Source organism: Gobio gobio (genome assembly GCF_949357685.1).
Source record: "Gobio gobio genome assembly, chromosome: 4".
NCBI lineage: Eukaryota > Metazoa > Chordata > Actinopteri > Cypriniformes > Gobionidae > Gobio > Gobio gobio.
In genome coordinates, this window is record NC_137100.1 from 39,311,218 (window position 1) to 39,327,328 (window position 16,111).

Below are 16,111 nucleotides of genomic sequence, written 5' to 3' on the forward strand. Positions count from 1 at the left end.
TCAGTGGTCGACATATTCTGAGATCGAGCGTTTTCTGGGCCTAGTGTCAATAAAAGCTTTTCTTTAACTAACAAGGAAGTTTTCAGCTCTGAAACTTACAGGATATTCTTATATCACAATGAACATTTATATATCAAGGGCTCAAGGGAAAGTTGATTTCTCAATTCATCACCCATTTAACACACCTACAACACACACAATTGCCAAAACGGTTAATTTCATGCTCAAAATCACATTTTGTAAATTAAAGCTACACTATGTAACTTTTCCGTCCACTAGAGGTCGCCTGTTCAAAACAAAGGCGTAGTTTGATGACGGCACGTTTGAGCGCAGAATCTCGGGACATGTGGTCTTCACCTCACAGCCGGTGGAAAACACTCAGGATAGGACTCGGGCAGAAATCACGTTCATGGATGCGATTATTAACATTACTGTAGTCTGAAGCAGAGCAGGACCGAGTGTTGTGGAGCTGAGCAAGGCCGCAGGAGCGATTGAAGAGCGGGACTGTTATTATGGCATAGTCGCTGGCGGGACTTTTATTATGACACGGTTGCCGGCGCCACTTCCTCTTTTCCAGTCATGAGTGAGGTAACGCAACTCTGTTTATCGTATTAGATATATCTGAGTGTGTTGAAAAGGAAGTTATGACGTTCGCTCGGCGGCTGCTATGACACTTAGTTCACACTGCAGTGAGAGTAAAGTGTTTCACTGAATAAAACCGGAAACCGAGGGTGACGCAGATATGACGCAATCGACAGGCGACTCCCTCACACGCATAGCTCACACGTCCTGGTTCCTTGGTTAAAATAGCAATTTTCTCACGATTTACAAATAGTTGAAAATATTTGGGATATTCTAAGTACTCAACTGAACAAAATATATAACACTGGCCTAGTGGTTTCTGGATATTTTACTGCAAAAATCCTACATAGTTCACCTTTAAACTCAAACACTAATTTTCAAAATACAAATACCCTAACACGTTCTCTCTATTTAGTCAATCATAGCACAATGTCATAAAAACACTAACACTAGATAGAATTACAGAAACGGCATTATTTTATGTGTCAGGTCTGCCTTTATACAATAGACAGTATATTTTATTGATCATAGATTGTATCTTTTGAAGCCTCTCAGTCTCCACATTTTTGTTTTGTAGGGTTTAGTACATGCATGCATTTAGTTTCTTTTGCTGCAAAAATTCAATACAGAAAATGAATGACGTATCTCAGAGTATCTATAGAATGCCCTTCAGTTTTATTTCATTATCAGCAATCACCATGTTGGCAATAGCAAGTTCCTGTTCTTCATTTAGGAGCTTTCCTCTGCCCCTGAGGGAGGTAGACATTGAATCCTTAGATAGACAAAATACAGTTAGGGACCAGAGGCATACAGTCACTGTAATACATGGTAAAATGATTTACACTTTGCTGTAGGAGAAGCCCTTATACAATATCCTACCTGTTGGCAGTGTTGGGGGTAACACATTACATGTAACTTGAGTTACGTAATAATATTACTTTTTCCAAGTAACTAGTAAAGTAACGCATTACTTTTCAAATTTACAACAAAATATCTGAGTTACTTTTTCAAAAAAGTAACGCAAGTTGCTTTTTCACATTCATTTGACTGACAGCTCTCCTGCCCCATGTTGAGAAAAATAAGTGCAGAGGCGTTGTGTGTAAACATGATGGTTGTCGTAGTTCCAGACTAAATGTAAATGTAAATGTGAGCATTTATTTATCTCACTTGCACAATAAAGATTCTGTACTCCTCAAAATGAATAAAAACAGTCAAATGCAAAATCAGAGTACTATGCAAACCTCCGATAATTAAAAGTTAAATAAAACAACTATTTTTATGCATAATCTACCTTTATATTTAATTTACATATGTCTTGCTGCTGACCTTTGATGATGAAAATTACTAGATTTTTTGTTTTTATTGGTAAAACTTTTTTCTCCTGCATCCTATTCTACCATTATCCAGAATGGCAGCAGAGCAGTGCTGCGCCCTCTACTGTTCATGCGTGAATTTGCATTTTTACCTCAGCCTGGGGCTTATTATTTAAATTTTGGTATGAAGAGGTCTTTACCGTTGCACAAAAATATAACTTTTTTTGTTATAAACAAAAGCAAAAACAAGCCCAGCCCAGGTGAGAAAAAGTAAAGCAAAAGTAACGTAACGCATTACTTTTCTTAAAAAGTAACTAAGTAACTCAATTAGTTACTTTTTAAGGGAGTAACGCAATATTGTAATGCATTACTTTTCAAAGAAAGTAACTTTCCCCAACACTGCCTGTTGGTTTCTCGAAAAGTCTGGATAATGAATGCCACTATGCCACTAACTTCAATCCGCTGTTTCTCAGTAACAATGGAATAAAATACAGGGGATATATTTGTGTTTCAATTCACAATATAAACAGCTGTTTACCTTGACTTTAGCCTATAAGGTTAGGTTTAGAACATGGTGTTATCTGTTCTGACATACAGTGTGAAGGTATTTGTAAATTTGGCAGTAAAAATCCATTGTTTTGGTCTTGGTTGAGCTTGTGTGTAAAAGATGTGTTCAAGCATGAAAAAAAACCCTATGAATTTTGTGTAAAAGCAACAATAAATGTGTTAATACTAGTATAGCCTACACAGACAGATGTTGTGCTAACTGCGTTAAGAGTTTAGGAAAATTGTTAAAAGTATTGAAAAAATGGCCATAGCGATTGTAAAAAACTGAAATTAAAGTTTTTATGAAGTAGGCCTATAATAAACATGTTATGAAGAGAATAATGTGTTTGCATGCTGCATAGTTTGAAAGTTTGATCTGCTTCAGTATTCAGTTGCTTCACTCTTCCACGCATGCAAAGCATAGCTCTTTAGCAAGGACACAAACACAGCCCTGTCTAATGTGCTATTTAGTTGGAAGAGCCAATGTGTGATGAATGCTGTTGTTCTCTCTGTAATCATGTGCTGAATTTTTCAAAGACTAGCTGTTTCTAATGTGACAACCGTGCACCTGTCTGTTGTTTATAGTCATTAGCATCTGGATTTTGCGTGAAGAAAAAGTCATTATGGTTTCTGTTGTGTAATATTTGTAGTGTGTGTGTGTGTGTGTGTGTGTGTGTGTGTGTGTGTGTGTGTGTGTGGACGTGTATGTGATTACTGCACCTGTAATTTGAACTCTTATGTTGACAATGAGGTGCTCAACCGCACATTTCATTTGGTGCTATAATACCCACAAGCCTCGAGACAAAAGAGTTTAGGTTACAAACACACACAAAAGCCTGTGCACACACACACACACACACCTGAAAACAAACCATTCAGCACACAAACACCACATGCATGTTTCACATTGTAAATGGTTTGATTTTCTTCTGTTCATCAGTTTCCAGAAAAAAATTTGCAGTTCTTTTATAACTTTGTTTTCAGTGCTTTTTCCCCCAAGAGGATTTCATAAAGTAATTCAGAGTCCTTTATAAATTAATTCAATTAATAACTAATTCTACTATGTTGTCCTTACCCGTCAAAATACCATCTTATGAAAAATATCACATAAAACACTTTTTTTTTTTCACACATCCCAATTTTATTTCTATTCATTACCTCTTCCCAATCATTCCATTACTTGTGATGTCATCAGGGAGGGTCTTATGTTACTTTTGTGTTGGAGTCTGTTTACTGCGTGCCTCGGTTTGGCTAATAACATGCTGTTCTGCTACTAATAATTATGAAGAGTAATAAACAGTCTGAAATGAAATCTCTGCTCACTTCCTATTGCATGTCTCAGGATTCTTATATTCTTTAATATACGCAAGTCTTTCTCTCTGTCTCGCTAAATCTCTAGCATTGAAACAGTTATATGCTCTGCAGGTGTATAATGAACAGAACAGGCAAGCAGATGTGTCTGAGTGTGTGACATCATCAGACAGTGAGGATGAGTCAAGAGAGAGAGAGAGATTAAATGAGAAGAAAAGGTTATTGTGTGAACAATGACCTCATTGCGCCCCTCACTTCTGTGCTAGACAGGAGGATTATGGATAGACCTGGGGCAGTGGGAAGAAGACTGAAGGTTATGAGATCATAAGGGCAAAAAACACTGTCTAGAAACACATAAACACCAGGAGGGATGCTTTTCATTAGTGGTTGGTTTGCATTTTGTGAATGCAAAGTGTGCAGCGTCCTTGGAGACAGATGTCAAAACATGAACACATTCACATCTCGAATGCATGCAAACATATATGGCTGGAAGTGGAAATATTACGGTGTGTCACATGTGTTTGCATACAAAGCTGGCGACAACAGTTATTCCTTTACCACGATGAAGCAGTTTTAAGTCACAGTAACCAGTTGTGACATAATTTTAAATCATGCAAGCCTGAATCTTACTAATGTAAATGAGTGTCATAATGAGAAGCTGGCTGGCTCTACAGCATGATGATCTCGGGTAGCCTACCATTGCATGCCGTTCAACACACCATAGGCTACGCTTGTGTAAATGCCTCAAAATGTTGATGTTGACAGCAAAACTAACAGGCATGGACGGATATTTTGCTAATCAAAAGATGCTCAGTATTTCAGTGAATGCACTCAATTAATAATAATCTTTCACCCTTTAAATCACTTTGCCACAAAGGCAATTAAATATTCCAATTAAAATATTTCACCAAGTAGCCTATTATTGTATGTGTGTGTGTGTGTGTGTGTGTGTGTGTGTGTGTGTGTGTGTGTGTGTGCGGGTGCGTGCGTGTGTGTGTGTGTGTGTGTGTGTGTGTGTGTGTGTGTGTGTGTGTGTGTGTGTGTGTGTGAGAGAGAGAGAGAGAGAGAGAGAGAGAGAGAGAGAGAGAGAGAGAGAGAGAGAGAGAGAGAGAGAGAGAGAGAGAGAGAGAGAGAGAGCTACACATTAATTTCTTGACTCCAAGATCCTTTTCAAGTCAAAACATTTTACTGTGAAAAAATTAGTTATGGAAAAATAAAATGTATATTTGACTTAGCAAAATAGGCTTTCAGGGTAAATTATTGTTACCTGTATTTTTAATAGGCATACATATAAATGATGTAGGCTATGAGTCGCCTTAGCACGAGAATTCACTGTATGAATGAACCATCACATTTATTTGGATGTTTTTGCAAAAGTTTTTCTTTAATTAGCCATGTTGTTTTTAAATTATATGTTTACTTTTAAATTATTTGATTTATAGCATTCATTTAGTGTCATGTGTGTTACCCTGATGATGTGTTGTGTCAGTTGCTGCTTATTTATAGGCTACTTCAATATTTTGTCGTCTTTTATCATTTTGCAACGGGTCTGCTTTAGCAACGCAAAGAGAATATGCGGTTGACATGCTCCCCACCTGACTTTCTCGGTCACGAGCACAGCGCGCGGCCGTGAGGGGACTCCAGTCCATGAGAATCTGTTTCTTGAATGTTCAGTTACGCGCGAGGTGTGTCTTGTGTGTCCATATGAATCTAACCGCTGCGTCCATCAGGTGCATTAAAAAAGGGACTGGCAGATACGCGCTATTACCAATAGCTACTAAAACGGCAACGCAATGAAGGGGTACAGCAGCACGCGCAGCTGTAGGGGAAATTATGGTCACTAATCTGTCTCTTTGAAAGAGAAGACTAAGAGAAAAAGGCGAGAGGCAGAAGAACTTGGACTGCGGGAGAGAATTACATCGCATGGGGCCATGAGCGTTGCAGACCCTGCAGCGAACAAACTGTTGAGTTTCAACCAACGGTAAAGCATTTAAAATGACATATTTCATATCAGATGTTGGTTCGTGGAGGTTATTCTGACACAGTCAGTCATTGCAGCAGTATCAGGGGTTATATAGCTACTCAACACATCTCATTTCAACGTGCAACAAGCGGCACCCTCTCAGGAGTGATCAGTCAATAGATGCGGATATTGGAAATATGCACTTCCAATTTGAATCATTCATTTTTCTTTTTACAAACTGGTATTTCAATTATTATTTTATGATTATTAATTAATTATGCTAAGTGTGTGTGTGTGTGTGTGTGTGTGTGTGTGTGTGTGTGTGTGTGTGTGTGTGTGTGTGTGTGTGTGTGTGTGTGTGTGTGTGTGTGTGTGTGTGTTAATAATGTTGCGGTCTAGTTATCTTAAAGGGATACTTAACCCAAAAAAATCTGTCATCATTTACTCACCCTCATATTGTTCCAAACCCCGTGTGACTTTTTTTCCCGTCAGATGAAAAGAATGCCTGTCAGTCATCATTCACTTTCATTGTACGGAAATATGCAGTGAAAGTCAGCAGTGACAGAGCTCGTTTAGTTTAACATCTCATTCTGTGTTCAGAAGTCCTATAGGCCTGCATATTTTAAACAAGAGATTACAGAATTTTCCTTTTTGTGTGAACTGTCCCTTTAAAAAGAAGCTGCGAGCTCTTATTTCTCTTCAGCACCGCAGTAATATTTGTACAGTCCACAAATCTTTGCATCGCAAGTGTTTGTTCGGATTAAATTCAGGTGGGAAAGAGGAAAACACCACCGTTTTTTCTTAGCCTATAGCATACAGTCCTGATGAAACAGTGTTTTAGACTTTCCCACTGTGTAGTGGGTTATAGGCTACTGGAAAAACGGTAAATTATTCATGCGAATGCCTCGGTAGAATGGACATCCATGCGCCACAGTGGTGTCACCGTAAACATGTTTTCTCTGATTAAAATAAGAAAGAAAATATTGATTTGCTGGTCATTTTAAGACAGTATACTGTATTTATTGTGGTGAAGTGTTGTGACAGCTTTCGCAACCATATAGGAGGTGATATGAACACCGCAGCGAATCTGCGGTAATTTGAGGTGAGTGTGATGTCACTCTGCAATTATTTACATGAGAACATAGCTAATGTGACCTCCGATGAGTAGGCTACAGGACAAAACAAACCACAAATCCACCTGTTGACATTTCCCAACTAAACGCAACAGAAGTGTATCACACATCTTTTACAGTAACAGTATTTTTTTTTTTTTTTTTTTTACAAAACAAACCCACACACATAGGCTAACACCTGGCATAGAATGACAGATCATGTGTCAACACAACAATAGGCTACTACACATAGCCAGGCCACTTCAAACCCTCCATATAATTCATATACAGTAACTGTAGACTCAAATTTCAGCTTGCCTGCTACTGAATTATCACCATAAATCCCAGGGGGGAAAAAATACTTTTAAGTTGTGTATCTGCAATGTGTTCATCTTTCAGTTAAAATAAGTGACATTATTTCTCTCCAATACTGTATGTGATTATATCTGTTTTCCAGATTTATCACATATATTCTCATAAGGCAAGTTCCCTGAACTCTTGCTACAGTTAGTGTTGGTTTAATTATATTAATCTGTTTTAACAATGCCATTGCTTTTTTCTACAGCAGTGGTGGTGAATAATTAGAAAGTTGGAGTCTGTGTCAGCTTCACTTGTAATTTTTCTTCGGTCATATGGCGAGACATCAGAGATGCGTGGTCTGAAAATGTCTGAGGCATTGAGCTCTGCATTATTAGAAACACAATATCATGCCATTGCCAGATCATTATCACTAAATTATTATTGCAGATGCATAAAAGGAGTGATTACTGTGAACAAACTTGACCGTATTTGGTTTCTCATGGTAATGGACACGCTAATTATGTCATGCTGTTGCTGTCATCATTACCATAATCGCAAACACAGTCATCTGCCGGTGCACTACCATTTAGGATTTCTTTTCGTAAAGATAATATCATTTTTCAGATGATTCTTTTTGTCAACAGAACTATTTAATCATAAGCGACAATCAAAGGTTTGTTTGAAGATATGAATGAAACAATAAGACGTTCCGCATCTTAAGATGTTAATTGTGTCCTCAGCTAATTGTTTTGTCCTCCAGGGTAGTGTTTCTGAATAAAAAGTCTCGTAAAGCAGCTTTCTTTCAGCCCCGGGCCACAGCAAATCATCTAATGACGAGCCACTCCTTTCTTTTTCTTGTTCTCCTGAATCACTTGCATTTGTCTTTAAATGCTCTTAGTCAAGATATGCTTCTAGTAACTGACTGTAATTCAACAGTGGGTCATTCTGACAGGATTACGAGGCCATTTCTGAAGTCGACCTTTTATTTCATTTCATTTTTTCCCCTCTTTCAATTAACCATCTCCCTTCCCCCGTCTGAGAGCCATTACATAGTGCATAGCAGAGGTGCATAGGGAATGAGGCATCTATGCGCAAACTTCTTATGAAGCTACATAATCAAAGAATGTATGTGCACTTGCAATTTTAAAATTGTATACAATTATGGCCACATGGGATCTGCAGAATTCAGTATTTAATTTGATATTTATTTTATTAATTATTTTGGCTAATTTCATAATGCTTTTAGCTACAAATAAGAGTAGTTAAACACATTTTACCATATTTAAATCTATAAAAAATCATCTCAAAAAGTCCACCGGGTTATAACTTATCAGCCCGTATGCATCCATGACATGCGCAGTATATCTCTTCTGTTGTTAGTAAAGACATTATAGCTGCATTCTGCACTAATGGAAACATAATGATAGCCCTCACACAGAGGAAATGTGTTTGCTCACATGCACTATTTACATTGCACTTGAAGTGAAATGGCTATAATAAATGTAAGCGTTCATGTGGCTCAGCATAAAAATAGTTTAAACCTCAGTCAGAGGATGCTGTCTTCGATAAAGCAAATATAATGAAAAAGAAAATAATTTGATGAGTACTGCATTAGCCAGAATCACAAGTAGTTAGCTAAAACAGCAGCGTTATTAAAGGTGGTGTTTGTATTTTCTACATAAAAAACTACTTTTTCATATCCCAGTTTAATATACAGATCTATAAGTAAGACGTTTGTAGGTTGATGCCTCTGAAAAGTAAACACTGTTGCTCTTATGATGGATTTTTTTTGTTTACAGTAAGCATTTCAACCTGACATAGCAACACTGGCTCAACCAATGGTATTAGTTTTAGGTCTATGTATTTGTCTAGCCAATGGCTGACAGGGGTTAATGGACCAAATCAGGACAGTCGTTTTGATTTGTTCTTTCCCTGCTAACGTTAGCTGCGTCCCAATTCAGAGGCTACATCCTTCGAAGGGCACATTCGAAAATCGATTGCATCATCGCTGAGCGGCGAAGGCTCCTTCAAATGCGTGAAATTCATTGTGTGACGACAGGATAGAAATTGCTGAATTCACCTCAAATATTTACACAGCAATTTACACAATTGTAAAAAAAAAAAAAGAAAGAAAGAAAACACTTTAAAGCAGTTTAAATATTGACATGTCTTACTAAGATGCTATTATATATAGTTTATACTCTGTATTATATACAGAAGTCGACCATGGTGAAAATATAGACAGTTTGTGAACCCTGTTTTGTTTTCAAACAGTTTAATATAACCTTAAAAAAAGGTATAGTACAAAAGTTACTGTTACGCATCAAAGGTAGTTGTCACAGTTGCTAGGTGACAAGAACAGTCCTCCATATGCTAGACCGTCCCATTTAACAACGTTCGTTCCGACCTTTGTGGCCTTCGAAAGATGCAGCCTCTTAAGTCCGAGTTCTTCGAAGGATGCAACCTCTAATATATATATATATATATATATATATATATATATATATAATATATATATATATATATATATATATATATATATATATATATATATAATATATAATATATATATATATATATATATATATATATATATATATATATATATATATATAATATATATATATATATATATATATATATATATATATAATTTTCCTTTAAATATATATATTATTTAAAGGTGTATTTCCTTTCAAATAAAACTATTTAAAATACTTCTTTATACTAGTTTATATTTGCAATAATAGCTGGAAATAAAACTGTAATGTGACTCCATAAATGCAATGCACACACTTTGTTGAAAAACAATTGCTTATAAAAATTTTTTTTATTGCTATCAAAAGGCACCTGCGTCGATTTGATAGGACAAGTGATAGTTCTGGGCCATTGTGGGCCATACTTATTGGCAGGGGAAATTTGGAAAACCTGTTTAAAAACATTACCACGTTTGCTATTTTATTTGGTGATGATAGTGGCACAGAAATGGCACACCTTTAGTGCATTTATGGTCTTCCTGTGAAGTGGTTTCAATGAGAGAGATCCTCTTTAAGGTTTTGGGAAGATGTGTGATGTCTAGTTGTCAGCTGCGTCACTGAGCATGCGGTTCTCGCTCCAATAATCTGAAACAACCTCACTCGAAAAGTGTCAAACTTAAGTGGGCGGGTCTTCTACTTTTTGGAAAGCTGGGCTGCGTTCAGCCCCAACAAAACGTTGCAAAACGTTTTTTAAACGGAAACGGTGCTGCGTTGAACACCCTGTTCTGATGACGCAAGAGTTGCAACTATGGCAGCTGAGAAGGTCATTCTTTGTGTTCTTTTTGAGGAATTTTCGGAGCCTGATGAAATCGATATAAATAAGTGTTTAATACTGCAAAATACATGCAATCACTGCCCTTGCTGTCCAGAATAAAAGACAACATCCCAATCCCATTTAATGAACCTTTTTTTATCTCCTGGTAAACAATTCTAATTTTATTTGATTTTATTTCTAGTTCTTACTTTTTTAATAGCTTGTATTTTCGTTCTCATTTTTATGTAAAGCACTTACGTAATTACCATATATGAACTTTGCCTTGCAATTAAGCTAAAAATGAATAAATACATCATCATGTTGATATAAATACTGTATAATTTTTTTTTTTACGACAATCATGTCTTCTAATATCTTCAATTGTTGCGTATACCGAGCAGCAGCGAAAAAAACAACTTTACTTGGACCCATTGTGTGAGCTGTCTCTTTAAAGGTGAACTATGTAGGATTTTTGCAGTAAAATATCCAGAAACCACTAGGCCAGTGTTATATATTTTGTTCAGTTGAGTACTTAGAATATCCCAAATGTTTTCAACAATTTGTAAATTGTGAGAAAATTGCTATTTGAACCAAGGAACCGGGACGTGTGAGCTATGCGTGTGAGGGAGTCGCCTGTCGATTGTGTCATATCTGCGTCACCCTCGGTTTCCGGTTTTATTCAGTGAAACACTTTACTCTCACTGCAGTGTGAACAAGTGTCATAGCAGCCGCCGAGCGAACGTCATAACTTCCTTTTCAACACACTCAGATATATCTAATACGATAAACAGAGTTGCGTTACCTCACTCATGACTGGAAAAGAGGAAGTGGCGCCGGCAACCGTGTCATAATAAAAGTCCCGCTGGCGACTATGCCATAATAACAGTCCCGCTCTTCAATCGCTCCTGCGGCCTTGCTCAGCTCCACAACACTCGGTCCTGCTCTGCTTCAGACTACAGTAATGTTAATAATCGCATCCATGAACGTGATTTCTGCCCGAGTCCTATCCTGACTGTTTTCCACCGGCTGTGAGGTGAAGACCACATGTCCCAAGATTCTGCGCTCAAACGTGCCGTCATCAAACTACGCCTTTGTTTTGAACAGGCGACCTCTAGTGGACGGAAAAGTTACATAGTGTAGCTTTAATACCGCGTGTTTTATATACATGTTGCTGCTGATTGGGCTGACATTTTTGACACACCCACCAAACGAGATAAAACGCATCTCAAACCTGTTGCACACATGGAAACATGACGTTCAACTGAAAACCGTAGCAAAACGTTGCGCACCGGTTTGAGCTTTGAACGTGCCCCAGGTTTCTGGTATTGAAACTAAAATGCTGTTTCTGTCTGTATGTTTGATGAGTCAAATAGCAAAGCATATAAGAAATCAAATTTACAATAAGATTGTCTTATAAGCGTAAAACATACAGACATTCAACAATTCTTTCCAAGAGAATGAAAAGATCCTATTGTTTGCCGTTAAACATCATGAAATCAGTTTGAATTGTTATATGCTCTGTTTTGCAGCTCAGCATCAGAGGATCTTGGGTGCAGGAGAGGAGAGTTCAGCCGGAAACACTATGGATCAGTTGAACTGGTGAGGACCGTCCTATTTTAGCTCTTCTGTATATGTTTACATATTCCACCTCCTCCACCTGCTGTGAACTTGGATGCTACGTGTTGCTCCTTATATATCTATGTTATATATCTGTGGTTTGGTCTTTTATATCAAATGAGATTTGTACGTCTTGCTAATTAAATTGTTCTTGAGATGAAGTTCAATTAAACAATCTCACACTAGCAGGAGCTTTGCAATAGGCTAAATAGCCACAATTATAGCATAATTAATATAAAGAGTGTTTTGACTGGTCAAACACGTGTTGCTGTATTGAGTTGATGTGGGTGTGTTACTTTTCAGCGGTGTCTGTCTCTCCTAGATAGTTGTTGCATGGAGGAAGTGGCTTAAAACCACACTAGATGCTACTTCCTATGTGAAACGTGCAAGAGGTTTGTGGGAAGAATGAAATGGGTGAACTTGTGTCAGATAGAAACATGTCACAAAACCACACGCATTATCATGCGCGACAGATGGAGAATATAAATATGTGTGAGAAAAGGAGAGAATTTGGCTTCCAAATGTCTGAGATCACTAATACAATTTTTTTTATTTATTTGCAAATTATCATTACAATTACCATTATCATTATATGTTATCAGCATAATAACTTCATTGTTTTTAAAGTTTTGAAAAATGTACATGCATCTCATCTCAGCATCTCATTGGGTTGTTTTTGTTGCTGTTATTGTTATTGTTGTTTTACATTTTTCAAAATCCCAAAACTTTTATTTTTGGGTTTAAATTCGATTACGAATCCCAGATTTTTGAACATCACTATATGATTGTATGTATGACCATGTTGTTGTGACACTAATATTGGTAAGAATGTTTTTGTCTTGTGTAGAAGATCTCGTAATTTCCTGTTGCATAATAGTACCTTCATTGCGCTCTGTAATACTCGATTTGTTTTGGTCAGTCGCTCATTCTGATATTTTTGAATAATGACCGTTGTCCAGGGCAATATGACCGCTATGTGAATGTGTTCTGTTTCTTCACAGTTTCTACAAGGCAGTAAAATCTCCAATTTTCATCTCAAATCAATATTTTATGTCCATGTATTTTTTTTTAAATAATTTACATTATTATTCAGAAAGTCACCACAAAAATAAACATGGAAGGGTTGATCCTGGACACTCCATGCTCTCTTTCTTCTCACATAATAAAATAATTTAAACTCAAATCAATATTTCATGTCCGTTTATTTATTTAGTAAGTGGCCATGTAATATGTTTCACATAGCGGCCCTCTTCTCTCTGTTGGGGTTTATTTTGTGGTAATGACCATCTGATTGCACATTACCCCATTCTTATATCCAGTTTATTTAAAAAAAAAAAATGAATGCATGCAAGCCACTTTTCTTTTGTTATGTTGTCTGTCTTTATTTTTCCATATGATTGTTTTGTTTTTATTCTGTTTCTTTCTGTTGTTTTGTTTTGATTTGCCGCATTGCTCTTATTAATCTAGGTTACTATGAAAACAAGCTTGTACCGTTTCTCTCTTTTTCTCTAATGATTGCTGTGCTTAATTACATTCATTATCCCTGAATGTGTGTCTCTTATTTTGGGTGGAATCATTGGTTGGTGCGTGTATCTGTCTGAAAGTGTTGTTCCGTTATATCAATTATTATATTATACTGCTAATTGCTTCTATTATGGTTTTCATCATTTTTATACCATTTTACATTAACACTTGCATGTGCATGTTTTGCATTTAATAGTGTAATCATCATGAGGGGAAAATATCAGTATTGACCGCCTTGATCACATTATTATACAATTATAATGTGCAAACATACATACACAGGGTAGATAGCCACACATACAGATTACAAACAGACTCTGATTGTCTGAATTATGATCAGAGCATGATTATAGGAACATATTTTGTGACTATACTTTTCATAGGATGCAACCTGAGAACCAAAGAAATGTGTAAGCTCTTGATGTTTTAGATGTAATTTTTTACATCTAGCTGTATGTTTCAGTCAGTTTATGCAAAGTGCATTAGCTCTAGGGGTCCTCTTATAGGTGATTTTATGACCTATAAGTGCAAAGTGTGTATGTAAGGGCTGAAGTATGTAATGCGCGTGTGTCTATGAAGGTTTTAAGTTAAAAGCTTCTCAAGTGCTCCATCCTCTCATTATTGTATGATGGCTTAATGTAAACATGACTTATGTTTTAAACGTTATTACATGCCTATCAACCATTTCTAGAAGTGGCTAGACATTATCTAGAAACTTCGCAACCTATAATCACAGCAAACTCAACCAAGACATTAGACTGATCACAGATCAACACCCAATGCAATATTTAGTTGGAAAACCAGAATATGTGCTGCATTTGATGACTTTTCCATCGTTATGTAACATATGCATGTGTGTAGTATATATACAATCTGGATGAAATATATCAGCCATGTTGACTTCGGACATACTGCTCATTTGACATAATGCTTTTCTCATACTTTATAGTAGGGAAGTAGACATCTTTGGATGGAGGGACTGTGATGTCAAAGGTTGACTACTTAATTAGGTAACATACGAGATACCAAAAAGATACCAAGGCTGTAACCATATCTTGAACATTGGAGGGGGAAACAAATGTCACAAGTGTAATGGTAATTTTTATTTATACATATTTTATTTTAAAATATGCTCACATTCACTCTTAATAGTATACCTACTATGCTACGTTTTCTTTTCTTTAACATTCAATTACAAATTACATTAATAATTACATAACTGGTACTACTACTGTATAGTCTATGTTCAATTCAAACAAAAAAAGTTAGCATAGAATAGTTTGCATAACTGGATATTATTGTCAGTAGGGGTGTAACGTACTCGTATCGTACTCGTATACACGTATTCGTATTGAACCGTTTCGAGGGCTTTCGGTTCGGTGCACGCGTGTACCAAGCGGTTATGAATGTAATCTTTAACAGTTAACAGTCGGCTTGTTTAAAGCACGGAACACACTTCAATCCGAGTTCCCACATGAACATATTGAGTATTCAGTCCATTTTATCACAAAATTCAAACGATAAATGCTGTTTTAACGCTCTTTAATGTGACATGACTGATAGACGCGTATCAGTTCCTCTTCAAGCGGCAGCGCGCGAGTGAATGCAATCATCTCCTACTAAAGAATAAACATAAATTAATATCTCTTAAGGTATGTTGAGGATACATTACAACTTACTGAAATGTATCATATGTTGTGTAATCGCTCTATCGGTGTTTCAACCGCGGAAAGACAATAAAACAGCTTGTAAACAATGTCATGGAGAATCACGTTTACCTCAGAAGTCATTCAGTGTCCACAGCTGTTAGCTCACTAGGGAAATCAACTCTTTCACTGAATACATACATGCACTATATTAGCCTATATATTCATTATATTAGCCTATATATATTCATTAGCCTACTACTTAGCCTGTTAGTGATGTCTTGTTTATTTAATGTATGTTTAAATAAACCTGTCATGAAAATTACAGCCACTAAATGATTATATTTCAACAACGAATAACAATAATTAGATTTAGAAGTTAATGCAAAAACTGCCTTATGTGAAGCTTATGAGTGTTGATTATTATATCTAAAAATAAATAGCAACTGAATTTTGGCTAATAGTTTGGGCTCTGTTGTTAATCTTTAATAGCAATATGTAAGTAAGGGCTCCCTTTATAGTTTACAGCATTATCTTTAAGAAACTTTTAGTTATAAATGAATTCATTTAAGGACAGACACAATTTTTTTTCATTAAACCGGTGTTGAATAAAAATGTATAAAAAGCAATTTTGTAAAACTTCTGTACCGAATCCGTACCGAACCGTGACTTGAAAATCGAGGTACCGAACCGTCAGTTTTGTGTACCGTTACACCCCTAATTGTCAGTGATTAAACATTTCTATCGTTAAACCAACGCTATCTCACGACCAATTCGTACTAATTCATACGAGTGAATAAAAGGTGTCTAATTCGTACGAATTTGTACGACCTCACTTGTACGAATTCGTACGATTTGTCTAAACCCACGTGATGGGTAAGTTTAGGGGCAGGGTCAGGGGTAGGT

The 16,111-nt window shown here is 36.5% G+C and overlaps 1 protein-coding gene across 8 annotated transcripts in view; it reads left to right on the forward strand.

Annotated features, from left to right (window-relative positions):
* The window catches only part of garnl3 (GTPase activating Rap/RanGAP domain like 3), a 104,071-nt gene that overhangs the window by 20,146 nt on the left and 67,814 nt on the right, over window positions 1-16,111 (forward strand). For 5 of the 8 annotated variants that reach the window (XM_079815630.1, XM_079815632.1, XM_079815634.1 and 2 more), the window contains one exon: window positions 11,948-12,017. In XM_079815630.1, coding sequence (XP_079671756.1) covers window positions 11,948-12,017 — 70 coding nt within the window. Of the gene's footprint in view, window positions 1-5,381; window positions 5,734-11,947; window positions 12,018-16,111 lie in introns of those variants that run through there. The other 3 variants (XM_079815633.1, XM_079815635.1, XM_079815636.1) reach the window with 1 other exon arrangement.